We start from the raw sequence: 20209 nt of genomic DNA on the forward strand, positions 1-20209 counted from the left end.
CTCAGGCTAAAGGGACGATCCTTTAAGACAGAGATGAGGGGGAATTTCTTCAGCCAGAGACTGTGAATCTGTGGAACTCTTTGCCAAAGAAGGCTGTGGAGGCCAGGTCATTGAGGGTCTTTAAGACAGGGATAGATAGATTCTTGATTAATAAGGGGATCAGGGATTATGGGGAAAAGCCAGAAGAATGGGGATGAAAAAAGTATCAGCCATGATTGAATGGTGGAGCAGATTCGATGGGCCGAGAAAACTAATTCTGCTCCTATGTCTTATGGTCTTTGACCTCTATTTTGTTGAGAACATTCTGGAATTATGTTGCTGGAACTTAATTTCTTGCTCTTGATTGAGTTAGCTTCAATTTTCAATTAAAGGTAAAAATTAGGAAGAATTTGTGTGCTTACATGCAAACTACTTTTTAAGTTCTGAATAAATCTCTGCAATGTTTTTCTATTTTGTTTTCCTTTAACAGCATTTTCTAATTTTTTAAAATTTTTATGTTTACAGTACCGATGGTTTACTTCCAGCAACAAGTCTTCCTGCCCACTTTGTCGAGAGACATTCTTTTGAGACAGTTTGACTTTTCTTCTCATATTGTCACTGCGTACTGGAGTCTAGGAGGATTGCAGTCATGAAGCAGAGTGCATCAATTAAGAACTTTATGGTGGTCAGAAACTGACAATATTTGAATATCACAGCTGAATTTTTTTAATTGTTCACTTCTGATACAAAACTGTAATCTTGGAATACTTGTGTCAACATTCAATAAAAAGCATCAGTAATTTTCCATAATCAAATTTATCAATGAAACAAATGGCAATAAATACAATTGTTGAAGATAAAGCCCCTCTTCTATTCATCCCCATGCTCCAATTTGTCTTCAGGATGTGTGGCAACTTCTTTCTGTGTCTCTATTAGTGTTTTGTGGATCAGCTACTGGGAAATAAATGATTGGGAGTGACTTTAGAAATACTCTCCTTTTTTCTCCTCCCATATTTTGGGATAATGCCTGGTTTTAACTCTGCAGAAGGTGATCAAACATGCAAACTATCGCACCCACCCAATTAAGCAAGATGATTTTAAAACTTTGTGATAATTTCCTTGCAATTTAAAATATTTTGTGACCTGAATCGTGTTCAATAGTAAAGTTCTTAATAATGAACTAGTACTGCATAATGTGAATGAATAATTCTTGCACCAGTCAATTTTGTTTTACCTGTAGTTTTAATTCTCTACTCAATCTCATAAATATTCATCTATATGGAGTGTTGCTCATTCTAAAATGATGGCCACCAATTTCTGTTAATGATTATTGTTGAACAAACTGTCCAGCCTTTTTCATGTAGATCAGTGGAAATGTTAGTTGGAATCTGCACCACCATGATAACCTATTTTATATAGGACTACCACTTTACAAGCACAATCCCCTATTTCATGAGGCTGTAAAACTGGGGTGTAGGGCTACACATGCTTAAAACTTTCATCTAAAATTCCAGTGCTATTTCAACAAGTGTTAACTTATTTTAAATGCATTAGCATTTCAGTAGCACAGAGAGAAAGATAAAAGGTTTAAAGTTTATTTATTATTGTCATAAGTAAGCTTACATTAACACTGCAATGAAGGTACTGTGAAAATCCCCTAGTCGCCACACTAAGGCGCCTGTTAGGGTACACTGAGGGAGAATTTAGCATAGCCAATGCACCTAACCAACACATCCTTCATACTGTGGGAGGACACCGGAGCACCCGGAGGAAACCCATGCAGACACATGGAGAACATGCGATCTCCGCATGGACAGTGATTCAAACTGGAATCGAACCCAGGTCCCTGGCGCTATAAGGCAGTAGTGCTCACCACTGTGCCATTGTGCTGCCTTAAGATGCATATATTAAGCTACTAGGCATTGAATTAGTAGCTTTCAATATTTAAAAATCTTAATTTCTTAGAATAATTTTCGGATTTTAGAATCAAAAGTTGAATTTAAATAGTGCTTTTCAACTCTCCCAGATATTCCAAAACATTTCACACAAGTAATTTCACTTCATAAGTAATTCATTATGTTGACAATTTGGCAAGCAATTTGCATGTGGCAAAATCCCATGAACAACAATTGTCCCTATGTCCAGTTACCAGAGACATGCTAACCAAAACACACAGATTCTCAACTCCTCTTTCGAGTACCTCCAGCCACAGTTTTAATATCTCATCTCTTAATATAGCAGCATTGCTCAGTATTACTTTGAAAGATTGGCCTAGATTGTGTGCCCAAGTCTTGGCCTGGGACTGGAATACATAATTTTCTGACACAAATAGCAAAAGAGTATCAACAGAGCTAAGCTGCCACAGTATTTGCAATTTTTAAATTTGTGAATTGAGCATCCAAGCTTCCATGAAATCTCTCATAAAACGCTAGCTAACTTCTGCATATCTGCTGCTGGGTCAGATTTCTGGTCATCGCTGGTAAAGGAGAGAGAGAGAGCTGGATAGGAGATTGTCTAGAATCTGTACCATAAAATTTTATGATGTAAAGCATATGCATTGTGTTTGAAATGATTTTTGTAATATGATTAAAAGTATGAATTATAAATTAATATGTGAATATTATTTGAGACTAAAATTAGTATTTACAGAGAGTATGATCAAACAAGACTAATTCCGATGAACCTGGCTTTATAAAAACTACTCGGACAAACTTGTAATACTGGCTGCTTATTGAGGAATCATATAAAGTTGTGTATTGTTACTCAAATATTTGTGTTGACAGACTAATACATTAATGGTAATTATTTACTCTCAAATCCTTTAGTAATAGCTCAGATAAACTATTCAAAAATAAATCACAATTGCTACCTGGAATTAAGGCATCATAGCAAATTCTCTATTAATGAAAGGGCAATTTTACTACAGTCAAATGGAAAATTTAAAAACTCTGATTCATTTGTCATAGGCATATAAGTCGACCTGCATATAGGACAGCCATTTTATTCTGCTAAGAAATGCTATTCTCAAATGAGGAGTGGGCCTCAATTTTTTTTACCTCAGAAATTTTACCCTTATAAATTAGTGTATGAGATGACACAGGCAATGCATGCTGTATTGCCAAGAAGTTGCGCAGGAGTTTAAGACACTCACAGAGAGCAGATTGTGTATGGCAAATGAACAGAAAAAGGATTTCCTGGCAAAAAGAATTAAGTACCTAGCTGATTTCAAGCTGGAAGTCGTAACCTTTGCTAACTCTTCAAATAACTGCACTGCAGCAAGGGAATTTGGTGTTAGTGAAAAACTGGTTTGAGAATAGAAGAAGGAAACTGCCCAAGACCGAATGCACTATGAGAACAGAGACCAGCTACTGGCCTAATCTTGAGAAGTATGCATTGGAATGAATCCTTGAGAGTCATCAGAATGGCTACATTGTCACCAGAAATAAAAAGTGTGTGTGTATGTGTATATATATATATATATATACACATATATATGCACTTAAGGCCAAATCAAACTGAATGATCCAGAGCAATAGCTAGTTGGTGTAGTTGTTTTACAGAACTAAAAGGTTTAGTGTTGCAGCAGAAGATCAAGGTCACTGGGAAACCAAAAACCACAATACCAAAATTACCAGTTTTCAGTCATTCACTATCCAACAGTAGCAAAATTAAGTACACTTTATGCCACATTGGCAACATGAATGAAATGGCTACGAATTTCTATATGCCTAGCAACCAAACTATGAAATGGGAAGGTTTGAAACAGTTCTAATGAAAACCACAGGACATAGTGCAAGCCATTTGGCCAACAGAGCGCAATTAAAACTTATGGTAATTTTCAAATGTAAAACCATGTTGAAAATCAAGTTCCCTGCAGGGATTTTTGTGCATGTCCATGACAATGGTTGGATGGATGAGGATGGAGTGAAGTTGTGGATGGATAATAATGATTAGTTTATTGAAAGTTCATCATGGCATCAGATACTGACAATGCAGTTTGCCATAGTTCCAGAGGACCACAGGCGGCTCTCTGCTTTGAGAGAGAGAGCCGACTGATGGTGATTTTAACATTTACCACACCTCAGGCAAGGGGCAAGGTTGAGAAGATGGGCCTTCTTGGATAACTTAAGCCGGTAAGGGAATTGAACACGCACTGGCATCACTCCACATCATGAACCAGCCTTCTAGCTGACCAATCTCCACTGACAATACAAATAAAACAAGAAATAATAATTCGTAACATAGTTGTAGACAATCATAAAACTAAAAATTGAAATATAAAGTAGAATGATTGTACAACTATGATCATTTCAGTACACAAATAATTTCAAAACGTAGCAAAATCTGGGATCCTTAATTTAGAGAATAAAAATGAAACGTCCATGATGCTCTGCATTTTGCATTAAAATCCATTGATAGAATGTCGTCCAGTTGAGTTCATTAAATTCTCAATCATATACATAGCATTTTTGCATTTTATAAAGTAAGGGATTGAGCTGCCTCGTGCTTTATTCATTCTATTTCTTAAGAACATAAGAAATAGGAGCAGGAGTAGGCCATCCAGCCCTTCGAGCCTGCCCCGCCATTCAGTAAGATCATGGCTGATCTGTCGCTGCTCAGTTCCACTTTCCCGCCCTCTCTCCATAACCCTTAATCCCCTCTCCTATCAAAAACCCATCAACCCGCGTCTTAAAAATATTTAGCAAGGCAGCCTCTACCACTTCAACGGGCAGAGAATTCCAAAGATTGACCACCCTTTGAGTGAAGAAGTTCTTCCTCAACTCCGTTCTAAACCGCCCCCCTTTTATCTTGAGGCTGTGCCCCCTAGTCCTATTGTCTTTTTTGAGCGGGAAGAGTCTTTCCACCTCTATCCTATCCATCCCATTCATCATCTTATACATCTCAATGAGATCTCCTCTCATTCTTCTAAACTCTAACGAGTACAAGCCCAGTTTATTCAGCCTCTCCTCATAGCTCAACCCCCTCAACTCCGGTATCAGCCTAGTAAACCTCCTCTGCACTCCTTCCAAGCCCAAAATATCTTTGCGCAGGTGCGGCGCCCAAAAATGCACACAGTACTCCAGTTGCGGCCTCACCAATGCCCTATACAGCTGCAGCAAGACCTCCCTACTTTTATATTCAATCCCCTTTGCTATGAAGGCCAGCATCCCATTCGCCTTCCTGACCACCTGTTGCACCTGCAAGCTGGGTTTTTGCGACTCATGCACAAGGACCCCGAGGTCCCTCTGCACCGTCGCCTGCTGCAGTTTTTCGCCCCGTAAGTAATAGTCCTTCCTACCATTATTCCTACCAAAGTGGACCACCTCACACTTGCCAACATTAAATTCCATTTGCCATTTCCTGGCCCATTCGCCCAGCCTATCTAGATCCTTCTGCAGACTCTCCACACCCTCCGCACAATTTGCCGTTCCCCCAATCTTGGTGTCATCAGCAAATTTCAACACTCTACACTCGGTTCCCTCCTCCAGATCATCTATATAAATGGTAAAAAGCTGAGGCCCCAGCACCGACCCCTGGGGCACTCCACTAGTCACCATCCGCCAATCCAAATAGCACCCGTTGACCCCCACTCTCTGCCTCCTATTTGACAACCAATCCTCTATCCACGCTAACACCCTACCCCCAACTCCATGTCCCTCGACCTTCTGCAATAACCTCTTGTGAGGCACTTTGTCAAACGCCTTCTGAAAATCTAGAAAGACCACATCCACCGGCTCTCCTCTATCCACCGCCCTAGACACATCCTCATAGAACTCCAGTAAATTTGTCAGACACGACTTCCCTTTAATGAAACAGTGCTGCGTCTGCTCTATCAAGCAATTCCCTTCAAGATGCCTCGCAATTTCCTCGTTAATGACAGATTCTAACATTTTACCTACCACAGACGTTAAACTAACCGGCCTATAATTCCCCACCTTTTGCCTGGCACCCTTCTTAAACAACGGCGTAACATTAGCCGTTTTCCAATCATCCGGCACTTCCCCGGAATCCAGCGACGTTTGGAAAATAACCACCAAGGCATCCACTATCACCTCCGCCATTTCTTTCAGAACCCTCGGATGCATTCCATCCGGTCCTGGGGACTTGTCCACAATCAGCCCCTCCAGTCTGTCGAGCACCGCCTTTCTAGTAACAGTAATGCCATTAAGACTCTCCAGTCCTACCACCTTTCCATCGCTAACACCCGGCAAATTATTCACGTCCTCCTCCGTGAAGACAGAAACAAAAAATTTATTCAATACCTTAGCCATATCCCCATCCCCTACCACTAGGTCCCCTTTCTCATCCTCTAAAGGACCAACATTCACCCTAGCCAGCCTCTTCCTTTTTATATATTTATAAAAACTCTTGCTTTTTTTTTATATTAAGCGCTAGCCCAGCTTCATAGTTTCTCCTACCCTTCCTTATCAACTTCTTTGTCCATCTTTGTTGACATTTAAACCTCTCCCAATCCCCTTCTCGCCCACTACTCTTAGCTACTTTAAATTCCTCCACTTTTAGTTTAACACTTTCCTTCACCTCCTTCGTTATCCACGGCTTATTACCTCTCCTCCTACTATCCTTTTTGACCATCAGAATAAATTTCCGTTGAGCACCAAGAAAGATCTCCTTAAAGATCCTCCACTGCTCCTCAACAGACCCTCCCTCCAACGTGCTCTCCCAGTCAACATTCGCCAATTCTTCTTTCATCCTACCGTATTCCCCTCTATTCAAACAAAGGACGCGTGTCCGGGAACCCACTTTCTCCTCCTCCATCTGCACCAGAAACTCCACCATACAATGATCACTCTCCCCAAGAGGATCCTTCACCACAAGGTCCTTAATTCTACCCGCTTCATTACATAGCACCAGATCCAAGATAGCTCGCTCCCTCGTCGGCTCCAACACACACTGTTCGAGGAAACTATCCCGGCAGCATTCCAAGAACTCTTCCTCGAGCCCCCCACGTCCAACATGGGTCGACCAATCAATATGCAGATTGAAATCCCATTCCTGCACGCCGCACTTATTTGCGCGTTAACAGCCCACCCCATCTCCAGATCATTATTCGGGGGCCTATAGGCGACACCCACCAGCGTCTTCCTCCCTTTGCTGTTCCTAATCTCCACCCACAACGATTCCACCCTCTGCTCCTTGGCTCCAATATCAACCCTTGTTACCACCGTGATGCTATCCTTAATCAGCAGAGCTACGCCCCCCCCGCTTTTCCCTCCTGCCTATCCTTCCTAAACACTTGATAGCCCTGTACATTCAGTTCCCATTCCCTGTCACCCTGCAGCCACGTCTCTGTAATGGCCACCAGATCGTATCCATTTGTGTCGATCTGCGCCACCAGCTCATCCACTTTATTCCGAATGCTTCGTGCATTCAGATAAAGTGCTTTCATCCCAGCCTTCACCTGGACCCTATTTGCCGCAACGCCACCAACTATACTCACGCTCCCTACTCCCTCTATTATTGGGACATCCTCGGCCTCTTCCCTTACATGTACACTCTCCTTAACTTTAGACCTCGTAAGGTCACCTACCCTCGCACCCTCCCCCCCCAATTAGTTTAAAGCCCTGTCTACAGTCCTCTTTACTCGATTCGCCAGCACTCTGGTCCCAGCACGGTTCAGACCAGCCCCATCCCGCCCGAACAGGTCCCACCTACCCCAATACTGGTGCCAATGCCCCATAAATTCAAACCCATTCCTCCCACACCAATCCCTGAGCCACCCATTCACTTCCTTAATCCTGTCAACCCTACGCCCATCTGCACACGGTTCAGGCAGTAGCCCAGAGATAACCACCTTGTCGGTTCTACTTTTTAATTCCATTCCAAGCTTTTCATACTCCCTCCCCAGATCCTCAGTCTGCATTTTGCTTACGTCGCCGGCACCCACATGAACCACAACGACCGGATTCTCACCCTCCCACTCCAGGTTCCTCTGCAGCCCAGCTGCGACATCCTGGACCCGAGCACCAGGCAGACAACACACCCTTCTGTGCACTTTGTCATTGTGACAAAGGATAGTGTCAATACCCTTCACCCCACTATCCCCAATCACTACTACGTTCCTTTTCCCTTTCTCTTTGCCTATGTCCTGCTGCAGCACTGTACCGTGTGCAGCTTGCTCACCAACCTCACCTGCCTCGTTCTCGTCCAGCCTGGAAGCAAGAACCTCAAACCTGTTATGCAGATTAAGAGGCTGAGGCCTCCGCTCCTCACCCCCCTTCCTCCTCCCAGCAGCCCCCTCTTGTCCCTGACCCTTAGATTTAGCCAGTCTAGGGGGGGTGGATGTCACTTGCACTCCATTGACAATGGCACCCTCTCTCCCCCTGATGAGCCTCAGTGTCTGTAGCTCAGAGGCCAGCTCATTTACCCTGAGCTGGAGCTCCTCCAGCAACCTGCACTTACTGCAGACATGGTCACTGGGATGAACCCTAGGGTCCACCAGTTCCCACATCATACAGAAACCACACATCACATGCCCCTCCATTATTCACTGTAGTAGTTTTGAAAAAAATTTTTTTTGTTTTTTTTGTTTTTCAAACGAACTCACCTGGCCTTTTTTCCTTCCAGCCCTTTTTTGATATTAAGCCCTAGTAGCTCACTCTGCTTCCCACTCACTCTGCTTCCCACTCACTCTGCTGCCCACTCACTCCGCTGCCCGCTGTCTACACCAGGCCTCCTTTTAAACCTGGCGCTGATTTAAAGCTGATGGCCCACAACTGCCTGCTAACCACTCCCTCAGAATTCTTAAAGCAGTAAATACAATAAATAAATGCTTTAAACAGTTCTACAAAGAACAAAGTGCTTTAAACTTATTTTAAACAGGTTTTTAACAGGTAAAATCTTAGCTCTCTCTCTGCTCCTTCACTCGTCTGCTCCAGCAAACAATGGAAGGCTTCACCGTGTGGTCAGTTGATATTTAAAGCTGATGGCCCACAACTGCCTGCTAACCACTCCCTCAGAATTCTTAAAGCAGTAAATACAATAAATAAATGCTTTAAACAGTTCTACAAAGAACAAAGTGCTTTAAACTTATTTTAAACAGGTTTTTAACAGGTAAAATCTTAGCTCTCTCTCTGCTCCTTCACTCGTCTGCTCCAGCAAACAATGGAAGGCTTCACCGTGTGGTCAGTTGATATTTAAAGCTGATGGCCCACAACTGCCTGCTAACCACTCCCTCAGAATTCTTAAAGCAGTAAATACAATAAATAAATGCTTTAAACAGTTCTACAAAGAACAAAGTGCTTTAAACTTATTTTAAACAGGTTTTTAACAGGTAAAATCTTAGCTCTCTCTCTGCTCCTTCACTCGTCTGCTCCAGCAAACTTATTTGTGTAATGATTCTTTTCTCCTTAATTCCATCTCACATTTACTTTTGCAAGGTAATGCCAATGTAAATGGGGTTGAAGAGTTTTCTAGTGATATCCAGACAGAGTATTTTCCATCTTTCAGCTAGTGAACATATATTCAGTTGTTTGATTGTGTCAATAGCTTACATACACATTAGCTAAGATCATTTCTGAATGCCTTTGAGTTTGTTCACATGCTCTTTGCAATCTGCAACATATATTCTTTAGTTTCTAGCTGTTCAATTGTTTGCAATTTATTTTAATGGTGGAAGATAAATTTCAGATATTTAGTCAAAGGTTAGCCAAGTTTTTTTATGAAAGGAAGATTGTGTTTTGTATCTGTGTGTAAATGAGACAGAAATAATTGCATTGTCATGGTTTTATGCCTGCTATAGCATTTCCTTTTGTGCTCAATGGACTTCAGAAACCAAATTATGTTGAGTGTCTTTTCCATCCTAATTTTAGTTAATTGTTCAAAAAATACATTGAATTTTGAATTTGACAGCCTGTAATGACATAGCCTATTTTCCTGACTCAAAGCACAAACTAATTGCTATAACATACATAACAAAGAGACAGACTTTCCTCGTTTTCAATTAACTTTTTTAAACAATGAATTTTTAAATCAAAGCCTATTTCAACAAAAGAAGGCTAGGAAGGGAGGGAATGGATTGAGTTGAGGATAAGGTGTTTCCTGGCCTCATGTCCTTGCAGAGTGTATGTTGTGTTGGTGGTGAGATTAGTGACAGTATAATGAAAGGATACAGGAGTTGAGCAAGTAGTTCAAAAGAGGTATACGTAGTGATGGAAATGATGAAGTGGTAGAAACATAAAGGGAAGACATCAAGGAATAGAGGACAAGATGGAAGTCAGGAGATGGAGAGAAATACTGTATTGGAAAGAGACTGAAACCACTATTAGTAAAATGTATCCTAAAACTGTTGGCAGCTTCCTTCCCTGCTACGCTCCATAGCATCAATTACCACCTACCACCTAGCAGGAAAGAAGAAAAAGACATAAGCATGAAAAAACTTTGGAGTGAAAAGCAGATTGGAAAGAAACTTAAGGAAAATAGTAGGGATGAAGAGAAACAGGAAGATAGACAGGTGAGATGCACACCATATAAATGTAGTATTAAGAGCAAAAATACTTCATTCACAACGTAGTTTTCAATTAAAGTCATTTTTCAGATTAAAAAGACAATGCCTGTAACTATTAGATTTGTAGATTTGATTTATTATTGTCACGTATTGGGATACAGTGAAAAGTATTGTTTTTTGTGTGCTGCACAGACAAGACATACTGTTCATAGAGTACACAGCGGAGAGGAAAGGAGAGGCTGCAGAATATAGTGCTATAGTCATAGGTAGAGTGTAGAGAAAGATCAGTTTAATATAAGGTAGGTCCATTCAAAAGTCTGACAGCAGCAGGGACGAAGCTGTTCTTGAGTCTGTTGGTATGTGACCTCAGACTTCTGTATCTTTTTCCCGATGGGAGAAGGTGGAAGAGAGAATGTCAGGAGTGCATGACGTCCTTGATTATGTTGACTGCTTTTCCGAGGCAGCAGGAAGTCTAGATGGACAGGGCTATTGTAAACTTCAGAAGATTGGATCGTAGACAAGGTAAGTACAAAGTCAAAATCCTACAGAAAAGAATGCAGGTTACACTTGCACCACTGTGCAGAATAATGAGTAGCTGGCCATGCACAATTTCCCTGATCCGACCTCCTGGAGAGCTCTGCTAAAACACACAGTCTGCTGAAGTAGCAGAAGTGGACGTGTTTACAGTTTCTACCTCTCCCCCTTTCCATTGCGCCCGCTTTGCTTACCTCTCTCTCACTCCCTGTGTGTGAGTCTCTCTCTCTCTCCCTCAGTGACGGGATTTGTCTCGCGCCCTCTCCTGTTGCCTGGTAACGGTAACTCTGTGCCGGTTTTCTGCTCTCCGGCCGGGAGGGAGACCGGATTGAATTCCGCTTTCAGCCGCTCGGACTCTGGAACAACCTGGTTTTGAATCGAGTGGCCGGTCTTTTCCCTTTCCCCAGACGTGTGGCGACATTGTTGGGTTTGCTGTTTTTGGCCGGAATCCCTAACTTTTGGGGCAAGAAGCGAAGGCGGCAGAGCTGGTGAAGAGTCAGAGGGAAGCGGGCGGCCTTGGCCTCAGCATCAAAGTACCAACCCGAGAGGCCCCACTCAACTCATGGCCATTTGGTGGCACCTCCTTTCTCCAGCTGTTTGATCTGAAATGTAAATGCCTTTCAGAAAGACAACAACAAGGTATTTGTCTATCTGTATAGCAAGCAGCGTGGTAACCTAGTAAAATGTTTCAGGGTCAAGGGTGGTCCAAACTTATCAAGCTTATTTTCACTATTTCCCCCTTTAAGTCACTCCATGGGGATATTTTTCAGATACTGGGGTTCGTATTGTTGGGGCAGAACCTGAAGACAAAGCTTGGAAAGTTGCATCCTTTTCACAGGCACCCCACAGAACTGGTGCAGCCTACATCCTCCTTTGATAGAATGGTAGAGTGGTTACAGCACAGGATGCCATTCAGGCCATTGTGTCTATGCCAACTCTCTCTGAAAGACCAAGTTGCCTGGTCCCACTCCCCGCAAACATTTTGTTTTAGACAGTTATACAGCTGGTGGCATAGTGATATTGTCGCTGGACTAGTAATCCAGAGACCTGAAATAATGCTCTGGGGTCACAGGCACAAATCCACATGGCAGATGGTGAAATATGAATTCAGTTTTTAAAATCTGGAATTAAAATCCATCGATGACCATGAAACCATTGTCGATTGTTGTTAAAACCCATCCGATTCACTAATGTACTTTAGGGAATGGAAATCTGCCATCCTTGCTTGGTGTGGCCTATACCTGACTCTTAAATGTCCCTTCAAGGGCAATCTGGGATGGGCAACAAATGTTGGCCCCACTAGCGACACTCATATCCCATGAGCAAATTTTAAAAAATCAGTTTGACCCAAAGTGCTGTTCCACAAAATGTTTGTTTTAATGCTGAAATATTTGCAAATGGAACCATAAAATAATTTAAACTCACCATAAATGAAGCCTGGATTGATGCTCTGGCTCATGAGTTCAATTCCCATCATAGTAGCTGAGAGAATTTAGATTCAGTTGATAAATCTGGACATTTAGAGAGTACCAGGTTGCCATATAAATGCATCTGTTTCACTAATGCCCTTCAGAGGAGGAAGTTTGCCCGCTCATTATTCCAGACCCGTAGCAATGTGGTTTATTTTTAACATCATTCTGAAATGGCCTCACAAGCCATTCAGTTGTATCAAACTGCTACAGAAATAAATAGTGTGGGCTACATCACATGAACCATAGCAGTTCAAGAAGGGAGCTCCACGCCACCTTGTCACAGGCAATGAGGGATGGGCAATCATAATAATTATAATAATAACAATAAGGGCATTAGCACTGCTGCCTTCATGGCACCAGGGACCTGGGATCAATTCTGGCCTCGGGTCACTGTCTGTGTGGAGTTTGCATGTTCTCCCCATGTGTGCATGGGTTTTCTTCGGGTGCTCTGGTTTCTTGCCACAGTCAAAAGACATGCAGATTAGGTGGGTTAGCACATCTATTCCTGTTTAAAACAGATTGTCTAACCCTGCTGCAGCACAAAAATAGCCCCAACCAAAGTTGTGTATGGCTGATTTCCAGTATGTAGAGATTCATTTAATGGTTGAATCAAATGCTTTTTCATTTTGATAAAGACAACCTGTTAACAATTGGTTTATAAATACGTTTAATATGGAAACAACTAGTTAATCTCATGTTGTTGATGCAGCTGGCACCTTCACACATACTAGTGCATTGGCTTTTGGGGTTGGTTTAGCTTAATTGGCTAGACAGCTGGTTAGTGCTGCAGAGCGATGCCAACAGTGTGGGTTCAGTTCCTGTCCCGGCTGAGATTATTCATGAAGGCCTGCCTTCTCAACCTTGCCCCTTACCCAAGATGTGGTGATCCACAGGTTAAATCACCACCAGTCAGTTCTTCCCCCTCAAAGGGGAAAGCAGCCTATAGATATCTGAGATATGGTGACTTTGACTGACTTTTGTGATTATCTGGAGTTTAGTGGGAAGAATTTCAGCTGCCATTGATATATGAATCCTTGAACTACCATCATAGAACATAGAACAACTACAGCACAAACAGGCCTTTCGGCCCACAAGTTGTGCTGATGATATCCTACTAGGCTTACCTATAACCCTTAATTCTATTAAGTCCCATGTACTCATCCAGAAGTTTCTTGAAACATCCTATTGAATTTGCCTCCACCACCACTGATGGCAGCCGGTTCCATTCACCCGTCACCCTCTGAGTGAAAAACTTACCCCTGATATCTCCTCTGTACCTACGCCCCAGCACCTTAAACCTGTGTCATCTCATAGCAACCATTCCAGCCCTTGGAAAAAGCCTCTGAGAGTCCACCCAATCTATACCTCTCAACATCTTATACACTTCTATCAGGTCATCTCTCATTCTTCGTCTCTCTAAGGAGAAAAGACCGAGCTCCCTCAACCTATCCTCATAAGGCATGCCACCCAATCCAGGCAACATCCTTGTAAATCTCCTCTGCACCCTTCCAAGAGCTTCCACATCCTTCCTGTAATGAGGCGACTAGAACTGAGCACAGTATTCCAAGAGAGGTCTGACTAGAGTCCTATAAAGCTGCAACATTATCTCCCAACTCCTAAACTCAATCCCTTGGTTGATGAAGGCCAGTACACCATCAAGGCTGGCATATCATTACTAACCACATCATTACAAATTTACCTGCTTCAAATATTGGATTATTTTGCAGAAACCTAAAGCCACTTCCAAGTGTGTTATCTCAGCCTCAATGAGTTTCTGATTTCATAATCCCCTAAAGAAGAATATTTAGGTCGATGGTCCTGTGGAATACAACCTGTTAAAGAATGTATCGGTTAGCATTCTGCCCTTACTGTCGCTCTCCTAGTTTAGGCAATCTATAAGCTCCTTTATATCATGAATTCACCACAATGAATTGCCTCATCCTTGCAGAATTTGTAGCTATATTTACCTTTTCAAGTATGAAGATGACAGAGTCTCTTTAATTCAATAAACTAATAAGGATGGAGAGGGAAAGGCTGAGCAATCCATTACATACTTTTTAAGAATAATCAGCTTTTAATAAACAACCAGATTACAAGCAATAGTTGACTCTGATTTATACTTGTTGATTGAGATGTAAGTATGAGTACCAATGCATTATACTCTACAAAAAAATTAAGTTCACACATATTTAACGTGTTGTGATAATTTAAACATGTGAAATTCCTCTTGTGAAACGAATGGTAAGTGAAAATGATCCAGTGCCTAATTATAATACTGTATTGATACAACATTGATGCCTCACTCAACTACTTTCAAAAAACATTACTTAATGATACAGATGGTAAATATGAGTTAATTACTTTAGCTCATTTTTATGTCTTCAGAATGATTTTGCAATACTAATAATGGACCCTATTAAATTGGAAAGTAAAAGTCCACAAGTTCCGCAAAATGATCACTTATTACAGAATAACAAAGAAATAACATCACACACACAAACATGTGAATCAAAGATGTAAGTAATTCACAAGTATTTTTCATTACCAATATAAATTGATTCAGATGTTTTGTTTTGGGTTACTCTATGTTTAACATAAGTAACATCAATAGGTTACCAGAAGAGAGTAAAGGAATATTTACATTACTGCAAAAATACTTGTCTTTCACACCAAGAAATGCATACATATAACTTTGTTAGTTATAGCCCATCTCCTAACCCTACTTCTCTTTTTACATTATCACTGTTCCAGTCTTCCGTCCATCTGTGCATTTATTTAACTGCTAGACTGATGGTCTCTCCAAATTTCTCTTTGTTTATCTGTGGTTTTAGGTTATTATAAAAAAGATTATTAAAATGTTTTTGTATAATCTTATATGTATAATAAAGAAACAGATATAATTTGCTTAAAATGGTTCAATTCATGTGCTGCCAGTTTACTTTCTACTTAAAAAACAATAATCTATATACAAAAATAAAAATTGCTAGAGGCACAGATCAAGCAGCAGTTGTATAGAGAGTGGATGAGTTTATAGGAATCGGCCATTTCCTTTAGCATGCCATTCAGTTATTTATTCAGCAAGTGCAAAGTCCCTAAGCATGTAGTTTCTTTCACTCCTGTTGTGTTGAGTGCAGATAGGCCTCCATTGAATCTGTGGATTGGACACTTCTATAATGTGGTGCATAGTTTATTCTTTCCCACAGGAACATAATGGGCCGGCACTAATGCCCCATCTATGGAGTTTGGGCAAGCAGTGGCGAGGGCCAATCCTGAACCTGTTGAGGGTAGACCACTCTTTCTTTGGAAGGTTGAAACCAGGCAGCTGTTGGGTTGGTTTTGAGGGTATGTTTGAAACCATACAGATGACTGACATGACTGAACTACATACGCTAGTCCAGATCCCTTAATCTATCAGTACCAGATTTTAAAATTAACAATTGATCTAACTTCAACTGCATTTGCAGAAGTGAATTCCAAACTTCGGCCATCCTTTAAGAAAGTGCTTTCTAACTTCTCTGGTGAAAGATCGGGCTTTAATTTTTAGGCTATGTCTCCTAGTCTTAGATTCCCCAGCTAGCAAAACAACATTTCTGTATCTATTCTGCCAGTTTTCCCAGGCATTCTAAATTACAGGGAATATAATTCTGTTTGTGTAACCCCTCCATATAATTCAACCCTTGGTGTCCAAGTATCATTCTGGTAAGGCTATGCTGCGCTCTCTAGAAAGCCAATATGTCCTTCCTGAGGTCTGTCCATATCCAGCATGATTTTTCACCACAACTGATGGATGTTTCAAATGAATATTATCTTAAAAGGAACAGAAAAAAAGGGAAAAAAATAAACACACACACACACACACAAGAGAGAAGAAGTTGAATGGTTTTGAATGCATTAATGAAAACCCACTGATAGTTAAATGACAGAATTGATATTGGTATGGGGCCTAATAAAAGCAATCAAACTGAAGAACAGCATGGGTGGAATTTTCTCATCCTGCCCACCATGGGAATTGTAGCAGACGGGATAGGACTATGCAAAGATCCGTGGACTGTGGGTGGGAGTTTTGGTCGTGGGGCGAGCACAGCTGGAAGTCGCAGAGGATATGTGAATCACAAAGGGAATAGGAGATGAATCAAGTTTGAACAGAAGCATGAGAAATTAGGGAAGTTAAGCAGGCTTTAACCGCCCTGGAGCTTGTGTGAGAAAAAGAACAAGTCAATACCAAGGATGCAGATCACCTCCACTGTTCCAATGGTAGATCCCCATTAAAATGTTCCTCCCCAACAAGCACATCTATCCTGCATCATCCACATGACCTGCCAAAGAGACAATAGGAGTCACAATTAAAATCTGAAGTAAAGTCATTATTAAGGTCAGAGTCTGCAAAATGCCTAAAAGAATGATGAGGTCCTGTTTCTTAAAAAGAGAAAAAGCTGCATTTTTAGAGTGCTTTTCATGACCACTGGGTGTCTCAAAGTCCTTTCCATTAATGAAGCAATTTTGAAGCAGTATTAATGTAGGAAGCAGGACAGGTAATTTGCTCACAGCAAACTCCCACAAACAACAGTGTGATAATAACAGTTGATCTTTTTAAATTATGAGTGGGGGTCAATGGGTGCTATTCGGATTGGTGACTAGTGGAGTGCCCCAGGGGTCGGTGCTGGGGCCTCAGCTATTTACCATTTATATAGATGATCTGGAGGAGGGAACCGAGTGTATGGTGTCGAAATTTGCTGATGGCACCAAGATTGGTGGAACGGCAAATTGTGCGGAGGGTGTGGAGGGTCTGCAGAAGGATCTAGATAGGCTGGGCGAATGGGCCAGGAACTGGCAAATGGAATTTAATGTTGGCAAGTGCAAGGTGGTCCACTTTGGTAGGAATAATGGTAGGAAGGACTATTACTTACATGGCGAAAAACTGCAGCAGGCGACGGTGCAGAGGGACCTTGGGGTCCTTGTGCATGAGTCGCAAAAACCCAGCCTGCAGGTGCAGCAGGTGGTCAGGAAGGCTAATGGGATGCTGGCCTTCATAGCGAGGGGGATTGAATATAAAAGCAGGGAGGTCTTGCTGCAGCTGTATAGGGCACTGGTGAGGCCGCAGCTGGAGTACTGTGTGCAGTTTTGGTCGCCGCACTTACGCAAGGATATTTTGGCCTTGGAGGGAGTGCAGAGGAGGTTTACTAGGCTGATGCTGGAGTTGAGGGGGTTGAGCTATGAGGAGAGGCTGAATAAACTAGGCTTGTACTCGTTAGAGTTTAGAAGAATGAGGGGAGATCTCATTGAGACATATAAGATGATGAATGGGATGGATAGGATAGAGGTGGAGAGACTCTTCCCGCTCAGAACGGACAGTAGGACTAGGGGACACAGCCTCAAGATAAAAGGGGGGGCGGTTTAGAACGGAGTTGAGGAGGAACTTCTTCACTCAAAGGGTGGTGAATCTCTGGAATTCTCTGCCCGTTGAGGTGGTGGAGGCTGCCTCGCTAAATATTTTTAAGACTCGGGTTGATGGGTTTTTGATAAGCGAGGGGATTAAGGGTTATGGGGAGAGGGCGGGAAAGTGGAACTGAGCCACAACAGATCAGCCATGATCTTATTGAATGGCGGGGCAGGCTCGAAGGGCTAGATGGCCTACTCCTGCTCCTATTTCTTATGTTCTTATGTTCTTATTAAGAGTAAATAGTAGCCAGGACACAAGGAATAGCCACCTCTCTTCCCCCCAGTCGTCTTTGAATTATGCTTTAGGATCTTTTACAACCACCTGAGTAGGTAATTGAATTAATGTGGCAGGTAATATGGTGATCAGAGTCACAACTTACAGGTAATGGGTTCAATAAAGTAGTCACTTAGTCTACATTTTGTCTTAATAATAAAGAAGACTGCACCATCAGCAGTGAATAAAGTAAACTGGAATTGAGGAAGTGCATATAAATTGCTGTCTCATTAAAATGGACTGTTTATGAAGTGGTGTGGAGGAAGTGGGATAAAATAGGCATTTCGCCTCCTGATTTTGCATGGAAAGGTGCCTGGGAAGGAGAACTTGTGATAGGAATAGTGGTACAGTGAATGAATCAAGCTGTCACAGAGGAAACATTTTTATTTGGAAAACAAAGAGTAGAGGGGAATACATGTTTGGCAATTTGATATATTGGAAGTGGCAAAAGGTGGTCTGTTGAAATTAAAAGTTGGTGGGTTGGAAGATAAAGATGAGGAACTGTATAATGATAGTGCAGAGCGAGAGAGGAAGGATCAATTGCAGAAGCATGGGAAATACATCCAATGCCGTAGCAAGTCCTGTTACCATGGTGGAGGGAATTCCTCAGTCAAACACTTTGGAAACTCTGGTATGGAAAGTGATGTTTTCAGAGCAAATACAGCTAATGGAGAAACAGGGAAAAGAGATTGAAGTTTTTACAGGAAGTGAGGTAGGAAGAAATAGATCTGGGAGTCAAAGCTTTACACCTATTTTGGTTTTAGCTATTAGATGGTATTATAGATTTGTATATATTCCTGTGTCAGAGCATGATATGTAATGTTTAAACTGCTATGCTGTTAGGTTCAGTGGAATGACTGTTTTCATTGTCCACAAAGCTTTGTATATTTCCAGCTCACACTGTGACAAGTAAATCAATTGACCCACCAAAATGTCAGGAATAAGCTAATGTTTGTCATACTAACCGTGGTCTATACAATTGTAATAAATGAAACTTCAATACATAGATGAGGCTATATTTCCTTTACTGTAACTATCATTCTGTATTTACCTTTTTTCTTTCTCGGGACTCCCACCATAGGTTTTGGAGGTCGAAGTGAAGGAGTAGAGAATTTCTGAGGCTGTCCATTTTAGACTATTACAGTGGAAAAGGAGGAGACGTAGTTAGAGAAAGAAAGAATCAATAATGAATTGTTGCTTGGATGCGTGAATCTCATTTGACTTTTGATTGGCCCACTGCATTCCCCACAGCGTCAGATAATCCCAGCCTACGATAAGAATAAAACTGTATAGATCTTCGGGCGTTGACCTCGGCTCCAGATTCAGATGTAGCAAAGGAACACCCTACAAAGTCTTCTGGGGACATCTAGGACTTTGTGACAAAATTGAGAGATCTGTCCCCACTGACTAGTCAAGCAACAGCCTGGCATAGTCAAACTCATGGTATTGTATTTTTAAGCCAATGTTTTGCGACTCCTCCACTGATAACATGGGGGGAGCCCAGCACCATCCAGGATAAAGCAAATCTTGATTATCACCCATCCATCATGGTAAATATTCACCCCCTTCACATAGGCACAGAGTGGCAGCAGTATGTGCCATCTACAAGATGCATTGCAGCAACTCACCAAGTCTCCTTTGACAGCACCTTTCAAACAGGCAACCTCTTCTGCCTAGAATAACAAGGGCAGTAAGCACGTGAGAACATTACTACCTGCAAATTCCCCAAGTCACAAAGCATCCTAATGGAAATAAATCCCTGTTCCTTCACTGTCACTGGATCAAAATCCTGAAGATGAAAAATTACCCTAGAGGTATTACACCACATGGAATGTAGTGCTTCAGGAAGATTGCTTATTTTCACTTCTCCATGGCCATTAGGATGGACAATAAATGCTGGCCTTCACCACTGCTCATGCCCAATGAACAAATTTTTAAAAATTAGCACGTTTACTTGTATCAGATAGATTAAAGTATTTCTTACTTTGTCTGTACTAGTGAATCCCTCAAATAGATGTCAATTTTGACATAATATCAGCTGATCTT

General features: G+C 41.7%; 2 protein-coding genes across 3 annotated transcripts in view; both read left to right on the forward strand.

Moving 5' to 3' along the window:
- ltn1 (listerin E3 ubiquitin protein ligase 1) overlaps positions 1-2589 on the forward strand; it is a 130030-nt gene extending 127441 nt beyond the window's left edge. Inside the window, exon 30 of the mRNA XM_080203970.1 lies at positions 505-2589. Coding sequence (XP_080060096.1) covers positions 505-567 — 63 coding nt within the window. The 3' untranslated portion in view covers positions 568-2589. The remainder of the gene's footprint in view (positions 1-504) is intronic.
- Positions 2590-11265: 8676 nt separating this feature from the next.
- The window catches only part of c15hxorf58 (chromosome 15 CXorf58 homolog), a 30013-nt gene continuing 21069 nt past the window's right edge, over positions 11266-20209 (forward strand). Inside the window, exon 1 of one of the 2 annotated variants that reach the window (XM_080203974.1) lies at positions 11266-11617. In XM_080203974.1, coding sequence (XP_080060100.1) covers positions 11592-11617 — 26 coding nt within the window. In that variant the 5' untranslated portion in view covers positions 11266-11591. Of the gene's footprint in view, positions 11618-13912; positions 14967-20209 lie in introns of those variants that run through there. The other variant, XM_080203973.1, reaches the window with a different exon arrangement.

The sequence above is a fragment of the Carcharhinus amblyrhynchos genome, chromosome 15 (genome assembly GCF_965287045.1).
Source record: "Carcharhinus amblyrhynchos chromosome 15, sCarAmb.v2.hapA, whole genome shotgun sequence".
NCBI lineage: Eukaryota > Metazoa > Chordata > Chondrichthyes > Carcharhiniformes > Carcharhinidae > Carcharhinus > Carcharhinus amblyrhynchos.